At 47.9% G+C, this 21,862-nt stretch overlaps 1 protein-coding gene across 7 annotated transcripts in view; it reads right to left on the reverse strand.

The window, feature by feature from the left end:
• DIS3L2 (DIS3 like 3'-5' exoribonuclease 2) overlaps positions 1-21,862 on the reverse strand; it is a 374,176-nt gene that overhangs the window by 34,066 nt on the left and 318,248 nt on the right. For 6 of the 7 annotated variants that reach the window (XM_067740219.1, XM_067740218.1, XM_067740221.1 and 3 more), the window contains one exon: positions 5,631-5,710. In XM_067740219.1, the coding sequence (XP_067596320.1) occupies positions 5,631-5,710 (80 nt within the window). Of the gene's footprint in view, positions 1-5,630; positions 5,711-21,862 lie in introns of those variants that run through there. The other variant, XR_010944177.1, reaches the window with a different exon arrangement.

Raw genomic sequence — 21,862 nt, forward strand, 5'->3', positions numbered from 1 at the left:
AAGAAGTAATACTGGGCTGAGAGTGGAAGGAGAAGTAGAGATTACCTAGATGGGTGTGAGTGGGCGGTGGGAAACAGTGGTGTTCTAGAAACGGGGCATGGCATGGTCACACAGAGACACCTTGCATGCGGCAGACTCAAGATGGTCTGGCAGGATGGAATGTGGGGTACGCTGGAGCGGGTAAGCGCCTAATCACAGAGCTGTCTTCTGGTGACGGCTGCCCAGTCCCTTCCTCTAGCCTATGAGCCCCTGAGGGCCATGTGAGTGTTTATTCAGCGCTGCAGCCTCAGTGACTAGTTCTGTACTGGTACCCAGCAGAAACTCTCTGTACGCTTGTTGAATGAATGAGTAATCAGACTCACATTTTCAAAAGTTTATTTAGACTTCTGGTTCTGACAAGATGGTAAACTGAACTGATGTGGACCTTTTTCCCAACACAAACACAAAGAAAAGATGGATAAGATATACCAAAAGAATAATCTATGACTGAGCATTAAAGAAAGAAGGGAAAATTCCCAGCTACTTGAAATGAAGAGGAAACTAAGTCAAAGCCATAATCATTACCATAGCAAAGGAGGGCCGGGGGTAGGAGACCTTGATACAGTTATAGGAGTTAAGGTTTTCATGCCCACAGAAGGGAGAAGACCTGGCCGGGAACTGGAACTGAGAGCCCTGCAGAAAGCCAGGATCCAGGAAGGGCTGCTGGTCTTTGAACAGGGACCAGGAAGACCCTTCTCACAGCCCAGAGGAATGTCTGTATATGGCGCGGAGGGGAGGCGCTCCTTTGTGGGATGGGATTCCAAGCCTGTACCGCATGTGTGTGTCAAGGCTGAATGCACACTACCCGGGTTCTGAGAACCCTAAGCCACGAGGTTAACACCAAACTGGCAGAATACCTACAGAACTCCCAGGCTCATGGCAGAATAATGGCAAAAGCAATGGAAGAATGCATCCACAACCGGGGGCATATGGGACTCTCACAGCGAACACAATCCCTGCTTAAGACAATCTCCTGATAAAAAAGAACAAACCGTGTGGAAAAATGAACCACCATAAAGGCAAGTCAATAGAGACGACATGTGGGAGAACTGGTACCCTTAGAACTAGAAATAAGTGAACAATCAGAAAGAGGCTATAAAATGAGTGTAATCAAAATAACTGGCAGAGATGAAAGGAACAGAAATCATAGTGAAAAACTAGGACAGGAGAAAAAGAACAGTAAAAAAAAATAATGGGCTGATTTTAAAAAGCTCCCAACAGAACTTCTAAAAATTAAAACTAAACACCCAAATCAGGAAGGGGTATCCAAGAGCAGATTATAAACAGCTATAAGGAGACCAGTAAACCGACGGACATTTTTGGGGACGTGCCCCACAATGCAGCACTGGCAGAAGAGGAGGAGGAAAAAGAGAAAGAATAAGATGGTAGGTTTCTAACAGGAGCTCCAAAAGAACAGATTAGGGAGAATAAAACAGATAATAGATAATTTCAAAATGGGAAGAACTACACTGAGTCCTAAGCTGTACAGATGAATCTACTCTTAGACGTAATGTAGTAAAATGGCAGAACACTGAAGACAAAAATAACATCGCAAAAGCAACCAGAATGAAAAGGCACGTAAAGCTCCCTCAGGCTGCAGAGTGGAAGCGCTGGAGGTGAAAGAGCTAAAGGCAGGGAGGGCATTTTGCACAGGAGCTCAGCCGTCCTCGCGGTGAAGAGGAGGACGGTGGGGAGTATGTGGACAAAGCTGTTTGTCTGTGCAGGGTGCCACCATCCACGGAGTTGCTCCCAAGTCAGAAGCAGCCACTGGCCTCAGTACTGCTCCCACGGCTCTCAACTCTCACCGCTGGAGCGCACCCTGGAGGGTGCTGCAGTGCCTTCTTCTAGTTACACAAACTCCTTGAGGTCACAGACCAGGCCCCATTTATCTCTGTCTCCCTAGTGCCTCGCACAATACGTTGTATGGAGTAGGGGCTTAATAAATGTTGACCTGAATTCTCATGAATCACTTGTTCACACTTTTAGGCCTGTTCTTTGCTCTCTGAAGAGACCTCCGAGCCCTAACTGGAAACACATGACTTTCAATCAGTTCTGGATTCACTGGATTTAACATGCATATTAAAGGCAGGTGAGGTTTCTGCAACAGAGAAAAAGAAGGTGGTCCCCAGGTCTGTGGGTTGCAACTGGCAGTACCTGTCAGGGTGGCGGGGAGGCCGGCGCCTCACACCTCTTAGGTGCAGATTTGAACAGTGTTTGGGAGGCTGGCAGAATAATTCAAGGAGAAGAGCTTTACTAAGCTAACCTGAGGCACAATAGGTGCCTCAGCTTCTTTCCCCTAATGACCTCAGAGCTTTAAGAATGCTTACCTGAGAGCCGTGCCCTCCAGGGTCTAAGTCCCACCAGAGATGGACAAGTCCCAGGGCCTGTCCTCCCTGGAGCACAGAGGCTAAACGAGCTTCTTGACGGAGAAGAACGGGATGACATAGAGTCACGGATCGGGGCTACTAGGATATTCCAGGAAAGGAAGCTGACACGAGAGTCCAGGAAGTATAAAAGCGGAGTGCCTACTTTCAGGACTACTCCATTTAATAGGAAAAGGCCACTGGGGAGAACTACCGAGCACCACAGTACCTACTCAGAAAAACTTCTTTGCTGATGGACTGAATTTGGCAGGGATAAATACGAAAATGATTACAAATTATACTGCAGAGAATACCCAGATAAAAGCGGTAGTTTCAATTATTAAATGTACCAAACTAATATTCAGCTAATTTCTTTTATATGTAGAACCTCATCTCTCTGCTGCCGTTGCCTTCATGTTACTTGGCTGAGACAACCTGGGCCCCTTAGGGCCTGGGGTGGAATCTCCTCATTTCCTAAACACCAATGTTGAGATTCAGGTAGTCGAGGGAACTGTCCCTAAAAGTAAACAGAGGACCACAGGGCAGAGCCTGGGAGAGAGGAGAAAGTCGCAGGCAAGCTCACGGGGTTCTCCACGCTTGACTTCACAGTTCACAGGGAGGGGAGGCTGCCTTTGGACAGAGCGCTCACAGCTGAGGGCTGTCAGAGGAGCGTGCACCAGCCTCTTCCCTACTCAAAACTCTGCCAGCTGCAGCCACGGTGCAGGGATGCAGCCCTGCTGGCACTGGGAAAACAGAAGCGAGGTCACGAGGATTTTCCTGACACGAGTTTTCAGGAGAGGCAGTCAACGTTTACTGTGGACATTCTACGTGCTAGGCCGGCGACAATGTCTTCCCGTTCAATCCCCATGACAATCATGCCAGAAAAGTTATCATTAGTCCCATTGTTCTTAACAGATGAAGAAACCTGAGGCTCGGGGAGGTTAGAAAACTTGTCCACGGGTTGAGAATAAACTCCAAGACTGCCTCTAGCAAGAGAGAACGGCAGGGAGGGACCACTGAGGCATCTGATAGTCATACTTTCCGAGACCATGGCTCCTACCCAGTTTCCTACACAAAGGCTTTCTTTTACAGGTCTTTGGTCCAAAGCTCATCAGTACTTACAGCTCCTACATCCTCCCCTACATTGCTTGTTCTGATAATATGCTAGGAGTTGGGAATTAGGCCAAGAAACAGAGTTAGGCTACTTTCTCCGATCGGTTTTAAAGACAACGTAAGTTGTTGTCACCGGACCTCTGAACTGCTCAGACATGAACTTAAAGCTGGTGCCCTTCTCCCACTGAACAAAAACTCTGCCAACCTTATTTCCAAAGAGCAGAGAGTCAGGCCAGAAGTGGAGTATGTAAACACCCCTGAGCCTGACGCCACTGTGTTTCTGCGGCCACAAGCTGTCGTGTGACGGGCTGCCATCCACGGCCATCCAGCAAGCATCAGGGAGCTCAGGGCAGCGCTGACAAGGAGGGCTTATCGCTTACAATTCTCTCACTCCCTAACAATGCTTGCCCCTGCCACCAAGGGACTCGCTCACCTGGCCCCGTCAGTCCTGACCCAGAGAAGTCTAGCCCTACTTCTCTACTAAACCAAGCATTATCAGAAGCTGAGGCTGTATCTCTGACACAATGGCCTAGAAATCCTGTAACTGTCTTCCAGAAACAGTGCCATCCAAGAGGAGGAATGATGGTGTTAAGGGATGCTTGGTCAACCTTTTCTGAATGATTAACTTGGTGGGAATTGAGGGTACACAATAGCTGACGATAGCATCCTCCTAGAGATAAATTACAAAGAGGAATAATGCCTTGAAAGTAATCTGAATGGAAATTTGGTCACAAAGGCACACAGTAACCCATCTTCCACCCATAACAGAGCATGAGCTCTTGAAGAAGACGCGAATTTCTCTTCTGGAAGGTAATGTATGATTCCACTGGCCTGTGCCTATTTGATCCTTCCACTGGATAAAATTAAACAGTTGGATATTCAAACAATTAGTCCTTGAGTCCAGGTTGGGACGATTCTTGTCATCAATGAGGTTTCCAAAAGTAGCAACTTGGGACATCAATTGCCTTTCATCTATTTTCTTCCCCGAATTAATGTGATAATGCTGACCGCTGCCTCACACAGCTGTGGCAAGTGACCTTGAACAAGTTACATACATTCCCTAGACCTCAGCTTCTGCAAGTACAACCATAATAAAAGAAAACTCTTCAGGTTACCATGAGAATTAAGTGGGATGACAAACGTAGTGTCCCTGGACTGTGCCTAACACACAGTAGGAGCCCAAGGGTAGCTGCCCTCACCATTCATCAGTCCTTGTCATCATCAGGGCACACGCCCTTTATCTCACTCATCACCACTTTCACTGGCCCACAGACAAAAATACACAGTCAAGGAGGCAGTCTGTGATGAAGAGAAGAGGTGTGTAAAACTATGCCAGGCGCCATTTTTCTAATAAGGCCACCAACTTAAACCTCTGTAAGTACCCAGAAGTACCCCAACTCTAAAATTCCCAAGGTAAGGGGGCGGTGAGGGATAAATTGGGAGATTGGGATTGACATATACACACTACTATATATAAAACAGATAACTAATAAGGACCTGCTGTAGAGCACAGGGAACTCTACTCAATACTCTGTAATGACCTATATGGGAAAAGAATCTAAAAAAGGAGTGAATATATGTATATGTGTAACTGATTCACTTTACTGTACACCTGAAAATAACACAACATTGTAAGTCAACTATACTCCAATAAAAAATATTTTAAAAATTTAAAAAACTTTTTTAAAGAAAGAAAGAAAGAAAAATTCACAAGGTGGAGTATCACAACAAACCTATAAACATAGTTTAGTCAGACTGAATGACAGCAAAAGCCAAAGTCACACAGTGAACCCAATTAGCAAGCGCATGATTGGAGATGAAGTGGGTAGGGGAGTATCTAGAGGAGCTGGAGCCTGGAAAGGAGGCTTTGCTTTGAAATAGACTTCTAATACATTACACCTGCTCCTACACAAGTATTCCAAGTCCTATATTGAAGGGCAAAAGAGATTTTACAGGAGAAACATTTTTGTGCCAGCTATTTTCTAGTACAGTCACAAAAAGTGTGATTTCCTCCCTGACAATCCCTTTGTCGGGGAAGCCCAGTGTAAGGAAGGCTATGGGTGCTACCCCTGCAGGACATGGTAAGCTGACACTCTTTCCCACAGAGTGACTTACTTGTTGCTGTCACGGTACTCGTAGATGTGACATCCTTGAGGCAATCCTGTCTCGTGGTCCAGAGTAAAAGCAAGCTTTAGCTGAATAAGGAGAGAAGAGAAAAACAAGTATGTTTCAGGTAGCATGCTCTATTCATTCTGATAGCTGAAATGAAAAACAACAACAACAACAAGACAAGCGAAATCACACTCCCTCAAGATGATGTGTTGTGGAGAACCCGGGTCTGCCCGCTCTGGGAAGAGCCCGCACCTTACGGGGACACTGTTGTCAAGGAGGACTGTTACCAGGACTTGACTTCTTCAGTTAACATGCAACCAATTTTTTTTATTAAGCACCTACTTTGTGCCAGACACTGAGTAGCTGATGAGGAAAGAACAGTGAACAGTAAGCAGAGAGGATCTTATGGTCTAGTAGAAGAGACAGACATCAATCACATAATTATGCTGATGAATGGAAAACCTTTTTTTATATACATGAAACTTTGGAATAGGTTCTCTAAAGAAGGAAAAAACCTCCCATGTTTCTACAGAAGTAAATAACCTGGCCTAGACTGGGAAAGTGCGAAGGAGGGGTTACCTAGACTGTGGAAAGGGTGGATGGGGAGAGAAGAGGGTCCTCCTCAGCAGAGAACATAACATGTATAGAGCCCTCGGTGCAGGAGTTGCAGGAACTGAAGGGGAACTGAAGGATGTGTATGGGGAAATGGTGGGCAACGATGCTGGAGAGGAAGGCCAGGGCAGGGTACACAGGACCTTCTCAGCCATGTTAGAGTTTCTGGCCTTTACCTTACTAGCAAAGGGAAGCCTCTGACATGTCTTAAGGAGCGGGTGTGTGACATGACCACAGTTAAGTTTTCGCAGGATCCCTCTAGCTACTGCATAGAGAAAAGATTGTAGAGGAGAGAGCAGAAGTAGGAGCCCCGTGGGAGGCTACCGAGTAGTGCAGGTGAGCAGTGAAGGGGGCTGGGACGAGAGGGCAGTTGGGCAAGATGGAGAGAAATGGACAATTTGAGATCTCAAGTAAATTTTTAGAAGTAGAATCGGCAGAATATGCTGATGGATTTGGTGTTGGGGAGTGGTGAGGACAGAAAAGAAGAAATCAAGGATGGTTCAAGTTTTTGATTTAAACAACCAGGCAGGTGGTGGTTTCATTGCTGAGTGAGAAGACTGAATGCGGGGATGGGTAGAGAGTCCAAAGTCTGGTTCTGGACATGTTAACATTTTTTTGGCTGTGCCACGAGGCATGTGGGATCTTCCCTGACCAGGGATCGAACCCGTGGCCCCTGCAACCCTGCAATGGGAGCAGAGCGTCTTAATCACTGGACCTCCGGGGAAGTCCTGGACATGTTAACCTTGAGGCACTCAGTAGCTTTTCCTGATTAGGGAAGATCAGGAACAAGGAATCTGGTAATAAACTCTGGATTCTGTCTTACCCCTAGGTTCTTCATGACATTTTTTTTTTCTTAAATTCCATATATATGTGTTAGCATACAGTATTTAAGACACAGACCTACTAGAGAATGGACTTGAGGATATGGGGAGGGGGAAGGGTAAGCTGTGACAAAGCGAGAGAGAGGCATGGACATGTATACACTACCAAACGTAAGGGAGATAGCTAGTGGGAAGCAGCCGCATAGCACAGGGAGATCAGCTGGGTGCTTTGTGACCACCTGGAGGGGTGGGATAGGGAGGGTGGGAGGGAGGGAGACGCAAGAGGGAAGAGATATGGGAACATATGTATATGTATAACTGATTCACTTTGTTATAAAGCAGAAACTAACACACCATTGTAAAGCAATTATACTCCAATAAAGATGTAAAAAAAAAAAAAAAAAAAATGGATTCTGAGGGGAGCGCTCGGGTGTTGCTGGGAAGCCCGAGCTCAGTGAGTTGTGTGTGTCTTGCTAGAGCCCAGCTGGCTATGGCAGCTCTAACATTTCCAAATGCAGGGCCATTTACTAGATTTACAAATTCACTGGGTTTAAAAATCACCAGGGGCGGAACTCCCTGGCGGTCCAGTGGTTAGGACTCGCGCTTTCACTGCGGTGGCCCGGGTTCAATCCCTGGTGGGGGAACTACGATCCTTCAAGCTGCACCGCGGGGCCAAACAAACAAACTAATAATAAGTTAAATTAAATTAAAAAATTAAAATCACCAGGGAAGTTTTAACTAAAATTAACTGCACATTAGGAGGATACATTGTTATAACTTTTTTTTTTTTAACTGCAAGGCTGTTGACACAACTAATGATCTGCATCATTAGATGCTGGATGATTTTTCTCTTCCTTAGAGGGAAACGAGCTTGTAGGAATGGCCTGTCCTCTCACTGACCCAGATGAAAATACAAAAACAGAAACAAGCCCTCCTTTACCATCATGGACCCAGGAACTTCAAGTCAAAGGCATGTTTTCCCCACAGAGCACTGCTTGGATCTTCCAAGCCCTCTTTCAGTAAAACAGAAAACAATTATTTTAAAATATCTGTTAATTACAACGCTTTTTTCTTTACTTCCCTCTTTGTAGTTAAGGTAAGGCCTATATTCATTTAGTCCACTTCAGACTGCACTGCTTAAGAAATTTTCAAATCCTTCAATTCAGTGATTCAAGTTATGAATTTACGGCTTAGAAAAATTATTATAAACGTAGGAGAAAAAGTGGGTTTTTTTTTGCAAAACTGTTTACCTCAGTATTATTTACTGGAAAGACTCTAAAAAGCCAACAATAGCAAAATAGTTAAATAAACCATACTGTAGTCACATGCAGAATAGCAGGCAGCCATTAAACTGTTTATGAAGAACTTTTGTTAACCTGGGAAAGTATCTGGATTAGATGAAAAGCAGCAGGATGTGTACTCAATTATATAGGGAAAAAACCACATTAAAAAAAGAACAAAGAACGCATAGAAGACTGGAACGATATCAAAACGGCAACAGTGACTGCTTTACTTTCTTTGCATTTTCCAAAGTCTTTATGAGAAGCATGACGAGATATAAGCTGTTGTCCTTAGTCATGAAGGAATTATGGGAAACTTCATTCCTGGGGGATTCTCAAGGTCAAGAAACTATATGTACACCAATTCAACAATAAGGTGAGTAAGCAGAGGTGGTGATGGAGATGGGGAGAGAGGAAATGGAGACAGAAGAGCCCTCATATTTATTGAAAGCCTACCAAGTAAAGGCTTTCCTTTATCCTGACCACAATCATTTGGTTTTTTGTTTGTTTTTTTGTTTTTATGTTTTTGGGTTTTCTTGGGGCCGTGCCGCACAGCTTGTGGGACCTTAGTTCTCCGGCCAGGGGTCGAACCCGGGCCCTCGGCAGTGAAAGCGCGGGGTCCTAACTACTGGACCGCCAGAGAAGTCCCCCGTGACCACAGCCAAGTGAATTCGGTATTACTATTTCCTTTTCACAGGTGAGGAACTTGAGTTGGAAAAAGGTGAAGTAATTTGTTCAAACCACAATTAGAACTGGAATTTCAACCAGAACCTGTGTTCTTGCCACTTTACCAGAATTTTGGACTTGGTGATGGCCCGGAGATAATAAAGTCTGCAAAAGAGAGAGGAGCCAAAGACAATGAATGTCTAAGGGTTTTTGCCTTGGAGAGCCAGGTAGATGCTTCCCGTGATAAGGAGGAATGGCAGGGCTGGGAGTGCTGATTTTAAGGTGCCCAAGAGGTATCTTAGTGGAGGTGACCAGTAGGCAGCTGTGTAAACAATTCTGAATTTTATAAGCAAGACCGTAACCTGGAGGTACAGGTCTGGGAAACTTTGGATGCGAAGACAGATGGCAACTGAAGCCACTGGAGCGGATGAGATGGTCCTGAGAGAGTATGTTGAGTGAAAATGAGGTTTTCGATAGAACAGCTACATTTAAGAGCTGGACAACAGACACTGAGAAGGGGTAGCCACGGTGTTCTAAGTTATGACGTTACAGGAGCCAAGGCGGGAACACGTCGTAAGGAGGGAGCACTCAGCAGCGTCAAATCCTTCTAAGAGGTCAAGTAAGAGAGGAACAAGCATCTGAACCAAGAATCCGCAGGATTTAGCAACGAGAACCCTCAGGACAGCGGTGGGAGCAGAGGTCAGGGCGTGATGGGCTGACAAATGAGCAGAGCGGGAGGAAGTGGGGATCATGAGTGTTAACTCTCTCAGCAAACTGCAGAGTGGCTGGGAAGAGCCAAGGTGAATGGAACGGAATGGGACTGGCTACCAGGATGCGGGATTGAAGGAGAGTGGACTGTAAGATGACAGAGACTTGTTTAAATGCTGATAGAAGGAGGAAATATAGAGGGAGGGGTTGAAGACACAGGAGAGAGATGCCTGAGATGACAGGAGGGGGTGGAATCCGACATGCAAGCGAAGACCCTTTCTCACTGCAGCGGTAGGGAAGGCGGGGTGGGGCTGAAGATCTATCTATGGATTTGGGGTGGGTGGGTATGCGGGCATGGTGGTGGTTTGGAACGTGCCAGCCTGATTATCGTTCTTTTCTAAGAACTAGGAGGCCAAATTACCTGCAAGGAATGGAGGGTTTGGTGAGGGAAGGAACGGAAGTTGGAGGAATATGATGAAAGTTTGAAATTGCTTCTCTGGAGAACAGGAAAAGCAGTTGACCGGAGACGAGCATAAGGGTTGCCAGGGACCATTACGGGTCTAGCTGAGGCCACAGGATCTGAGGTCACCGTAGCAACCATCTGTCCAGATGATTTTTTTTCTAGCAACCTAGATGCTGGCATGAAGAAAGTTAGGTGGGTGTGGAGCTGAGCATTTGCCAGAAAGGCCTGAGGGAAGAATAGGTTTGAGGGATCAAGGGAGTAGAGGTATAATACTGGCAACAGATGGATCAGGGACTCTATGGGGAAACAGGCAGGAAATACAGATGGAAGGGACTGACTGGAAGAAAACAGAAGAGTCTGGGTGAAGGAGGTCTTGTATGGAGTTAATATTCTTTGAGTACGTCCTCTGTCCTAGGCACCTTTCACGTGTGACTTTATTTAATCCTCCCAACAACCCTGCGAGGTTGGCTCCTATCCTTACACTGCAGAGTAGTTTAAGTAAATTAGCAAGTAAGTGGCAGAACTGAAGTGTAGTCCATGTTGCTAACCACTGGCCTATACTGGCCTCCGAGGTGTCCATGAGGTCAAGGAGAGGGTTTGTGGGAGTCACTGGAGGCTGTGGTCAGAGAGAAGGCCATGTCTGATCTTGGAGATGGAACAGTCAATCACAAGATGCAAGGAGAAGTCGAGAAACGGAGAGTCAGAGGTTGGGGTGGGGCGTGGGGTCCTCCCTGAGAGGTCTGATATTCATTCAGGAGGATGAGATGCTGTTGCCCAGATAAACCAGTCCACAAAGCGTGTCCCTGCAGGTGTGTAGGTATGTGTGGGTGTGGGAGTAGGCACCTACTATGTGCACGGCTTAATACATGAATGAATCGGTCCAGCTGGTCCCTAGAGCGGACGTAAGTGCATGTCTAGCAGTCATTTCCTCCTTCCTAATGGTATTCTAGTTTCATTCAGCTATACGCCCTCCCACCCCAGGCCAGGGGATTCAAGGGGAAGCAGATCCAATCTCCGGGGCTGGACCTGGCCGTTCTAAGGTAACCTCATGCACCTTTCAGTAACTGATCAGGAACCCATGCCAGCCAGTGCACGGCATTTCCTGGCCCTAGGCACTGCTTTAGGAATGGTCATGTGATCCAACGGAGGCCAGTGTTTGCTGGGTGCTTCCGGGCACGAGGGCCAGAACTGCTGCAACTTGCTTGCTACCAGCCTGAGAATGGAGCCAACTCACACAGGAAGCAGACTCAAAAGACCCAGAGAACAGCAGAGCCAGGGCCTCGATGGAGCTGTGCCCGGTCTCTGCCAGCCTTCCGGGCCCCGGCCGCTCTTTGTAATTGCTCATTATTTCTCTCAAGGACACCGACACTCTCCACTGCCCTGGCTCTGCTCTCTCTAATCCACTCTCCATAACACAGCTGAGCCATCCTTCTGAACACAAGCCTGATGACACTTCCATCTGTAAGAACCCTGATGGCTTCCTGCTGTCTATATGTCGGAAATATATTCATGAATCAAACACGGTCCAGGCCCTCTGGGGGTTGGTTGCCCACGTGAACAAATATGGACTGTGACCAAGGGACTGGTGGGGTGGCAAGTGCCGAGGAGGGTATGCCAAGCCGGAAGGGCCCCAGGGCAGAAGACGGGCGTCTTGAAGGAGAAACACGAGTCTGCCAGACAGGGAAGAGCGCCCCGGCGTCGTCCTGCTGCAAAGCGCTGTGCGTTCCTTCTACAACTGCACAGCTCACTGCATGAGGCTGGACCAAGCCGTGCACACTCTCCTACCTCTGGGCCCCTCCTTGTGCCACGACTGCTTCCAGGGGAGCCCTTCCTGTCTGTCCCAGCAAGATCCCACACATCCTTTGAGATTCTCTCTGTAAAACTGGACCTTCTATTATTCCCTCCTCTGGTAACTAGAGGCAGGGCCGCTCTCCCCAGTGAGTCCGAGGGTTTGGGATGGGTAGCTTCACCAGGTACCCTGGGCACTCAGTGCCCTTATCTCTGTCCACAGCAGGTGCCCAAAGCATGTCGCTGAGCTGAACTGCAGAGTAGAGATTTGGAGCATCTCGTTTACCTGTCAGCGACTAACTGCTCCAGTCATTTAATTTACAGACACAGGGACTTCCCTGGTGGCACAGTGGTCAAGAATCGACTGCCGAAGCAGAGGACACGGGTTCGAGCCCTGGTCCGGGAAGATCCCACATGCCGTGGAGCAACTAAGCCCATGTGCCATAACTACTGAGCCTGTGCTCTAGAGCCCGCAAGCCACAACTACTGAGCCCACGTGCCACAACTACTGAAGCCCGTGCGCTTAGAGCCCATGCTCCGCAACAAGAGAAGCCACTGCAATGAGAAGCCCATGCACCACAACGAAGAGGAGGCCCCGCTCGCCGCAACTAGAGAAAGCCCGCGTGCAGCACCGAAGACGCAATGTAGCCAGAAATAAATAATTAAAAAAAAATTTTACAGACACAGAATCATGTTCCCCTGCAAGCTCCTAGTCACCCAATTTCATCCGAGTTTGTAATCACTCTCACCTCTGTACAGAGATTCTGCCGCACGCGTGCCACCCCTCAGTCGCTGTGCCACCAGACTACAAGTAGTGGCTCAAATCCTCTCGGTGTCCAGAGGCTCCCATCTTGCCAGTGCCTACGAAGAGGCACTCGGTCCTTCACTCAACAGTATTTACTGAACACGTCCCATGAGCCTAGCATGGCAAGGAAACAGGCAGCCCTACAGGCTGCCATCTGTGCCAGTGCGGGCTCTAATCAAGGCCTACAGGGGTCCATCCACAGAGTGGCTCAGCTTGGAACGCTGGCCTGCAAGGATGACAGCTACTCCGAGACTTCATGAGGCCCGGCTTTCCCTTTCCAGAGGCAGCTGCCACTGTCAAGCAGAAGAGCCCGCTATGAGTCAACCTCTTCCCTGGGAGGACAGTTTCCAACCGCACAACATCCCTGGTACTGGGTAAGGAGGGAAGGCAGCAAAGGGCCCATGAGGCAGTGACAAGGCTGCTCTGTCAGCCTCTTGCAGCAGAGGAAGGAGACCTTTAAACGGGTCTAGTTAGAGACAAGCCATTCCTCTGGACAAAGGACAAGCCAATCTCTCTCAAGCAGGGAAGAGAGGAGCCTTCTGCTTTCAGGGGCTCAGGCCAGACCACAGAGGAGGGTAGGCCCTGGGCAGCTGGAGCGTGAGACTCCTGCTGGGAGCCCTCCTGCCTCAGGGAAACCGGCACCGTGGGTGAGCTGACGGAGCCTGGGTGAGTGGAAGGGGCCGCAGTCCTTCCCCACGGGCTGTGGGAACGTGGGGGTAGAGGCCCTACGGGGGTTGGTAGGTCTGCAGAAGGTCCTCCTGCAGCCCCTCCAGGTCTAGGGCGGGAGAGGGAGGCAAGGGAGGCCACAGGGCCATCCTCCCAGCTGGTGACAACAGGTGAGCGGTAAGAACGACCGATTCAGGACCAACGAAGGCTTCCTCAGGGTTCTCAGACGTTGCTTGAGGAAGAGCCTTTAGGTGAACCTAAGGGGAAGAATGAACACCCCAGGCTAAGCAGCAGAGGGGTCCATGGAGTCATTTAATGTAACCATTAAAGGAAGCATGACCTCACTCTGTACACCAGCCCAGTGAAGCCAACGGGCCAGATTACATTCATAAGAATAACTGAGAAAGAGTAATGGGACGGGACAGGAAAGGTGGCTGAGGGGTGGCTTGCTAGATGTTCCCCCGGGCTAATGAGCAAATTGGTCCCTAATCTGCTCAGGTGCACAGCTGGCTTTCCCAAACAGCCACATTCCTGGAGAACATACACACAGGCCACTTGGTACTAAACTCCATCAGCTAAGTGATACCAGCTCAGAGTCTTTGGTGCTTTTGAAAACGCTGGCCTGACTTTGGTAGGGTAAGAGATGTGTTAAGAAGTTTAGCAATTGCCTGTCTCGTCCACAACAGCTCCAAGATGACCTCTGGCAGGCAACCGGCTCTCTTTCTGGCCATGGGCTGGATGGCACTTGCAGGCCGGGCATAAGAGAGTGCGTCCCCTCTCTGCAGGCTGCTCCGTGACCGAACAGGGGCAACCTCCACGACCCAGCACCGAGTTCCTCTCACAGGGGAGTAATGAGAGAGGTAGCTGGTGAAAGCAGAGTGCTGGTTCTGTGGCCAGCATTGCTCCAGTTCAAACCAACATGGGTTCTCCGGGAGGCCAGTGAGCTTGCTTCAATCTGCTAGCTATTAGGACCAAGGTTCAAACGCAGGTCAAGGACCAGACTGGGAAGCCTCCAGTCTCTGCATGGCCGACTCTTCCCCTCACAGTCCACTGGTCTTGCAGGGTGTCCAACTCTTCCTTAAGCTGAAAGTGGCAAATCCCATCATAGTTCAAACATCTGAGGTATGCCATTTATGGCATACTTAAAAAGAAGAGAAAAGTTACCTCTACCTGAGCCTTGGTTTTGCAATTGAAAAATCTTATTAGAAGGAAATCTTCACATTCTCTGAGGTGATCTTTAGTTTCTCTTCTTTAGCTTTCGCTGTTTGGTTTGGATTCCCTAAGCATTATTTTTTCCCATCTCCTCTCTGCTTTCTTTTATAAGACAAAGATGCTGTGGACTTGGCTTTCGCTCGGTTCACAGTGACTCTACGGCAATGTATTAAGTTTCTTTCTCCTAAGTCCACTGAAGTCTTTTTGGACTTGGAGAAAGCTTTTTAAGAAAGAACTTGCTCATTCAGCAGGATTTTCCTCCCCACCCCAAGCTCTGGTTCTGACCTGGAAAAAATAAGAGTGAGAAAGCGCAAGAGAATCCTGCAGTCCTGACGCTCAACTGCACAAACCACAAAAAAGAGCCTCGCTCCAGTAACGTAATCATGGAGATTTCTGGCACCTTGGTCTTTCAAGAAAAATACATCCATCTGCTGGCACAGGGACCCATCAAACTAAATCCTGTTCAGCATGGAGTTCCCGATTCATTAGTGTTGGAAAGTCTATAGCGAGGCTGGCCGCTCCCACTGGATGACGCCTCCCTGCAGCGCCGTCTGTAAACCCCACAGCTGTGTTTTCACTTAAAGCCACTTCTCCTGACTCCATTGCACCTTGTTCCAGAGGCTCGTTCTATCCTCATTAAGGTTAAAAATGACAGGTCAAGGATTCTTCAATGCTGAAGTTTTACTTGCTCAGAAGAAAAGCCGTCTGTCTCCGGAGCTACGGTCAATCAATAGGGAAGGCTGCTCTTTCGTCAGGAGTCACAGAGGCCAACCTGGTTGGTTCATCCTGGGTTTGCCTCAGTCAGCAAGCCAGTCCCGGGAGAGAAGAGCCCTGACCCCTCCTGCCCGCCTGTCTGAGGGTTACTTCATGGCTCACCAGCAAGGCCGGGGCAGTAGAGCTCTGCGGGCCATGACTCCGCAGCACCTCTGCCTTTATTGCTGGGTGAGACCAGCACAGAAGACCTCATTCCCCTTCCCAGCACCTGTGTTAGCAAAACAGGCGTTCCCCTGCCCACATTTTTACCCCGCAAATTCCTGAGAAATATGGCAACGGGGAACACAAAGCACGGTGAACAGGTCTGCACGTGTCGTATGCAGAGGGACGCTGCAACCGACGTGCTCGACCCACTCACAGCAGGAGCATTTTTGAGGATTTTCACAGCCAAAGAGGGTGACTTCTGTTGGGACATTACCAGACCAGAGCCATCTCTGCTCAGAGCTCTAGGGCTCAGGCCAACCACTCTTCAGGGACTGGAACTGCCCAAAGCTGCTTCCGCGGGGAAGTGCCCATGTTGACTGTGGGAACTGCATATGGCCCCTCCACATGCATGGAGGTGGCTGTGCATCGTACAGAGAGATTGTCTGGGTCTCCTGGCATTTAGAATATATCAGTTTTGCAGCCTAGCCACCTACTTTCTAAAGCTTGTGGTCCTGCCCCAAACAGTGGAGAATGTCCACCTGCCAGAGCCTCCCACTTCAGCGCCTCTGCTACATAGTTTCCATCACACACACAGCGGACACCAGGGAAATGTGTCAGAAGCAGCCTAAGTGACAGGCTATCTGCTCACTCAGGCAGGTGGTCTAAGCTTTGTCCTTGAGTCAAGTTAGGCTACAGGGAAGTGACACCTGTAGACGACACGAGCTTGTTCACTAGCTTACTTGCCTTCCTCAAGCTGTGTTTTATCCTTCAACTTTCACCCGAGTTTAAGAAATAGCCTTATAATACCTCCTTCTTCGTTGGCCACAAATGTAAAAATCTGTCCACTATAACACTTAATGCCCCCACTATCAAGCCTCATGTGAGAAAGAGCTTTTAGTGCTGGGAAAAGCATCCTGACTTTCAGTGAGATTTGTTATAAGAAATAACCTTATGAAATCTGTCTCTTCCCCATAAAGCAGGAAGCTATTTCTGCATTTCTGATACTGAAGTCAGATAATATGACGCCCAGTCACAGGAATCATGCTCTCTTACAGATGTCCTATTACTTCTGCCTCTTTTCCTTGGCTCTGATTTTCTGTCTTTCTTTCTACTGTATTCATTTTACTGTTTATTTCCTTTGTTGCAAGTCTTCTCAAATCCTTTTTGGAAACAGATGAGAGTATACATAAATAAAATAAGGTTCTTCAAAATATAAGCCAAACATACATAAAAATATGAGAGCCAGGCAAGTTCGAATACAACTTGATTCAACAATGATCATGACGGTAGGCATTCAGTTCATGGAAGAAAGAAAACGGGTCATTCTCATACATGCCTCAGAGCCAGTGATCAAGCTGGCTCTAGTCTTGAAAAAACAGGAGAGAACAGAATGATCTTCCAGGGAATTGGCCTCAGTTTCCAGGGACTTGAGGAGTTGAAGGAGTTATATAACCCCAAGCTGGGAGCCAGCAGCTCTGGCCTTGTCTCTGTTCTTCCCCAGACTCCGGGATGGTGTGGGGTTCTGATGACCTTAGCCTTCCCACCTGTAAAATGGAGCTGAGTTCCTCTATGGTCATCCTTGTGGTTTATTTTACGGATGAATGTGAGATACTTTCTAGGTTTACTGGAAGAAAGCCTCCATAATAAGTCCCTGCTATACCTGTCAGAAGAAAAGCTCTGAAGATTTTCGGAGGGCCAGCGCTCACCTCTTTTAATAAGAAAGAGGTGGCAGTGCATAAAGCTGTGTTACGTAGCCAAGAGCGACTGTCGAAGTTCATGACTTGATTCCATGCCCACTGTGCTTCCTTCCTCCCAGATGAGGCCAAATGTCTGGACAACATATTCCAGGACAACATTCTAAGGTCCCTTCTGGTCCCGGGGCAGCCAGTCTGCCCTACTGTCCTCCTCCTGCAACCAGCCTTCAAGCTGCAGCAGTGGGCTTAGCAGCACCTCCTGGCACAAGATCACTGGCCACGGCCATCCAGTCACAAAGTGTCTGTTGACCTGACACTTCCTGGGTTGCTCAGAACAGTCTGGAAGGGACACCTAGGAGGCCCACGCCTGGGGTTACCGGAGGTTCCTACTCTCATCCAAAACAATTACTAGTGTCTTAAAGAGCCTTTCTCTTTTTGAACAATATATCAGTCTAATAGGTACCATTCTAACTATGGTAAAGACCAAAGAACATATGGGTATTGTGAACTTTAAAGAAAATACAGAAAGAAGCTTACAGCTAAGATGAAATGCAAAGATCAAAAAAATTAAAGAGGTTAGTAGAGGATATTAGAAAGGGCTGGGATCCAGCAAGAAGGAAAATGAACAGACTTTCTATGCCTTGCTAACTGAAACAACAGCTTTGGTAATAGAGAATCCTTGGATAATCTCGCATAGTTGAAAATCATTTAAGAAACTAGACACAATGTTAAATGTTAAAAAAATAAGTTTCACAATAATCTTAGGGGAACATTTTCATTAAGCAGAAATCTGTTTTCTCTCCAACCTTTGTATAATCTTTCTAGGGGCTCTGGGCTGGAATTCAGGGGACAGTCAGAGGCTCTCACAGTGACCTTGGGGATCCTCTAGAATAACTGCCCACAGCACTGGACAAGTTTTCTTTCTAGCACTCTAAAGAGCTCAAGCTTTGCTGCGACCCTCCTGCCTGGGACACAGGTCTTACTAAACCAGAAATAAGCTCATTTCGCTTTCGAGTGGGTGTACCTATAAACAACAAGCAACACTGTAGAGAAGTAAAGGGTGCTGACACTTCAGGCTGGTTTTGAAACCTGGCTTTACTTCCTATGAGCTACACGACCCCTGGCAAGTTACCTTACCTATTTGTACCTCAGTTTCCTCCTCTGTAAAATGGGGACAATAATGGTACCTGGTTCATATGGTTGTGAAAATTAAATGAGGGGAAAGAAAACACATTATAACAATACCTGACGATGGTAAATACTTGATAAATGTTCCTGATGTCATAAAGCTTAGGGTTATTTCTTATAATGAGTTGAGATCAAATTTAAAAGAGGACGCACTGGAACAAGCTGACTGGGTGGGACTCAACAGTCCCAGATGTGATCACTCTAAAATCCAAGGAATTTCCACATTAATAGGGTTCAACTTCGTAACTGGAGCAATATTTGGGAAGCCACTTCTCTCTGTGAAGGACACACAGCAGGAGAGCACTCCGCAGGAGGACACATGCTTCAAAGTCTTCTTCAGCGGCCCTGCCGGCACTTGCGGCGGCTCGGTGGCCGGGCAGCCCTACTGTATTCCCAGGTGACCAGCTCTCCTGGGCTGCTTCCCACTGAAGCGTCAGGCAGGGAGGCCGTGGTGCCCCTACATGAGGCTCACTCCTCAACAGAAAAGCCTCCACAGCCCTGCCAGGTTGGCAGATGTGCCTCAACATGGAGGCTGCCCAGCGCCTCTGCACTGGCAACAACTTGTCTGTTAATCTCCGCTTGGGTAAGGAAGAGGCCGCAGAGACCTGCTAGAGCATGGCAGAGGGCTGGCTTCTCACAGTCCGGATGTGGGAAAATTGCTTCTATCGTGGTCTGATTCTTCTCATTTATTCTCAAGTTGAAACAAGTCTCCAGCTGTCTGTTTGCTTAACTATCATACCGTCCAGCGGGATTGTAAACTCCAATAGAGAAATCCCAATCGATTACTGTTTCTGAGCCCCACAAATCTTTATTAAAAAAGCACTTCTAGGCGATGTAGGGGCCTGCAGTAAGCCGCAGAAATATGAGGTTCCACATTCAACCAGACACAGCACCAGGAACTCCACACGCACAGGTACTGTTACTGCCATTTTAAGGGTGAGGAAGCTGACGTGCAGAGAGGCTAAGTAACTTGCCTGCCCAACCAAGGTCAGGTGATACAGCAATCAACACCTGGCAGACCTAGAAATGGAACCCAAACCCATCTAACTACAGTCTGAGCATTTCTCACTGGGCCACACTTGCTATTTCTCCATCTATAAAGAGGGCACCAAGCTGGAAGCCGGGGGCTCCAACAATTTTCTTCTCTCCTCTAGATTCCAGCAGGCGTAGGACAGCAACTGGGGTTCAGAGAGTCAGTCTCTCGGGGCTCATTGGCAACGGTCTGACGGAAGAACAACTGGAATTTAAGGCAAGTCGCCCTAGCGAGAGGCTGCGCAGACCGCCCGCCCAGCTTCAGGTGGAGAAGCCGGACTGGAGGAGACAGACGCCTGGGTGGGCCTTCCAGAGGCAGGGTCCTGCCGGCAGGCTGGAGGTGGCAGGTAAGCCCACTCAACGGAGAGCAAGTGGGAGAAAGACGTGGACTGGCTCTGGTTTTCCATTTCAACGAACCTGCCCTCTGGTTGATATGACTCAGTCACACGGGTAGTGGGAAGAGCAGAGCTACAGCCAAGGCTTCTTACCTCAGGGTTTGCAAGAGAAGAAACGCCAGTCAGCTAGTCAAAATACTGGATGGCAGGAATAAAATCAAAACAAAGCAACAACAACAAAAACTAAGGTTAATATAGGATCTATTAATATCCTACTGATAAAGTGCTGGGGACCAGAGAGCCAGCTTCCGTTATGTAGGCCAAGGGCCTCTGTCCATGACATCATCTGTGAGGTGAAAGCCTCGGAAGAGATACTGTCTTGGGCTCCTTCTGGCCGTGAACTTTATAATTTTGTGGGCTAGTGCTTGCTAAACACGCCCCCTGTGCTGCTCAGCACCGTGCCGGGCACCCCGGGAGGCACAGGGGAAAAGGACGGTCTAGGCTAGCAGAGATGATTAAGTCACGCTGACTCCAGTGCTGTCGGAGCTCAGAGAAGTAGCTGGTAGAGTGGCCTGCATGGAATAGATGAGGCCTCTGAGTCTCGGAGGACAGCAAGGATTTGAAAGACACAGATAGGAGATTCCACGTAACAGGAAAAAACAAGACTTTAGCTCTCTTTGGGCACAGACCACACGGGTCACATCCATCACTGTATCTCCAAGAGTGTTCGACAAAGTAGGCACTTAAGAAATAATTGTTGAGGGACTTCCCTGGTGGTCCAGTGGTTAAGAATCCGCCTTGCAATGCAGGAGACGTGGGTTTGATCCCTGGTCGGGGAACTAAGATCCCACACGCCACAGGGCAACTAAGCCCGCCCGCTCTAAAGCCCACGTGCCATAACTAGAGAGCCCGCGCACCGCAACTACTGAGCCCGCGCGCTCTAGAGCCCGCACGCCATGATGGAATATCCCGCGTGCCGCAACGAAGATCCTGCAACTAAGACCCGATGCAGCCAAATAAAGAAAGAAATATTAAAAAAACAAAAACAAAAAAGAAAGAATTGTTGAAAGAATAAATGACCCAAACCAGAGAAGTAAGAATAAATACGTGCTGTTCTGTGAATATGTGCAAGATTGGTCCGACTACAGAGCAGAGGGTACAACTTTGGAACAGATAAAATCACATTGATGATGGTAACCAAAATGAGTAAGCACAGTAAATCTTTCTGTGCTAAGCACATTAATGTGTTCTACCGGTGGATCTCTTAACAAGCTCACAGGGTGGGTGCTGTTACCATTCCTACTTTACAGCCGGGGACATGAAGGCTCATAGATGTTGGGAAGCTTGCCCCAGGTCACGCAATTGCAGCCCTGGGACTTGAGCCCAGGGGCCCTGACTCTCGGTTCAGTACTTTCCCATAAGACAACAGAGCCTCGGGTTACGTCCGACAGAGGATAAATCCCAGACCCTCTTCTAGTGTGTGTTCTCCTCCTAGGCCACCTGTAGCTTTATGATGTGGACTGCTTTCTGAGAGCAAGCAACTTCTGAGCTGAGACCTGGCCTTTTCCAGGTGCAATGCTGGCGTCCCACTCAGGTGAATTAAACAACCCACTTTTTGTTTTGAGATGATTATAGATTTACAGAAATAGCAGAGATACAACAGGGAGGGCCCATGTATTCTTTACCCAATTTCCACCAAAGGTGACATCTTACATAATTATAACACAACATCAAACCCACGAAACACACTGGCATGTTATGTGTGTCTGGTTCTATCTCATTTGGTCACATGTGTAGATTCGTGTAACTGCCACAGCAACCTGGATATAGAACTGTCCCTTCACCACCAAGATCCCCCTTGGGCCACCTCCCTCTCCCCCCACCAGCCCTCAACTCCTAGCAACCACAACTCTGTTCTCCAGCTCTATCATTCGGTCATTTTAAGAATGTTATATAAATGGAATTACACAGTATTTTAACATAGCTCTTCAAAGTCATCCTAAGAGTAGGACTTGATCCATTTGTTCAGATTCGCAGAATATAAAAC

The sequence above is a fragment of the Pseudorca crassidens genome, chromosome 6, assembly GCF_039906515.1.
Source record: "Pseudorca crassidens isolate mPseCra1 chromosome 6, mPseCra1.hap1, whole genome shotgun sequence".
Lineage (NCBI taxonomy): Eukaryota > Metazoa > Chordata > Mammalia > Artiodactyla > Delphinidae > Pseudorca > Pseudorca crassidens.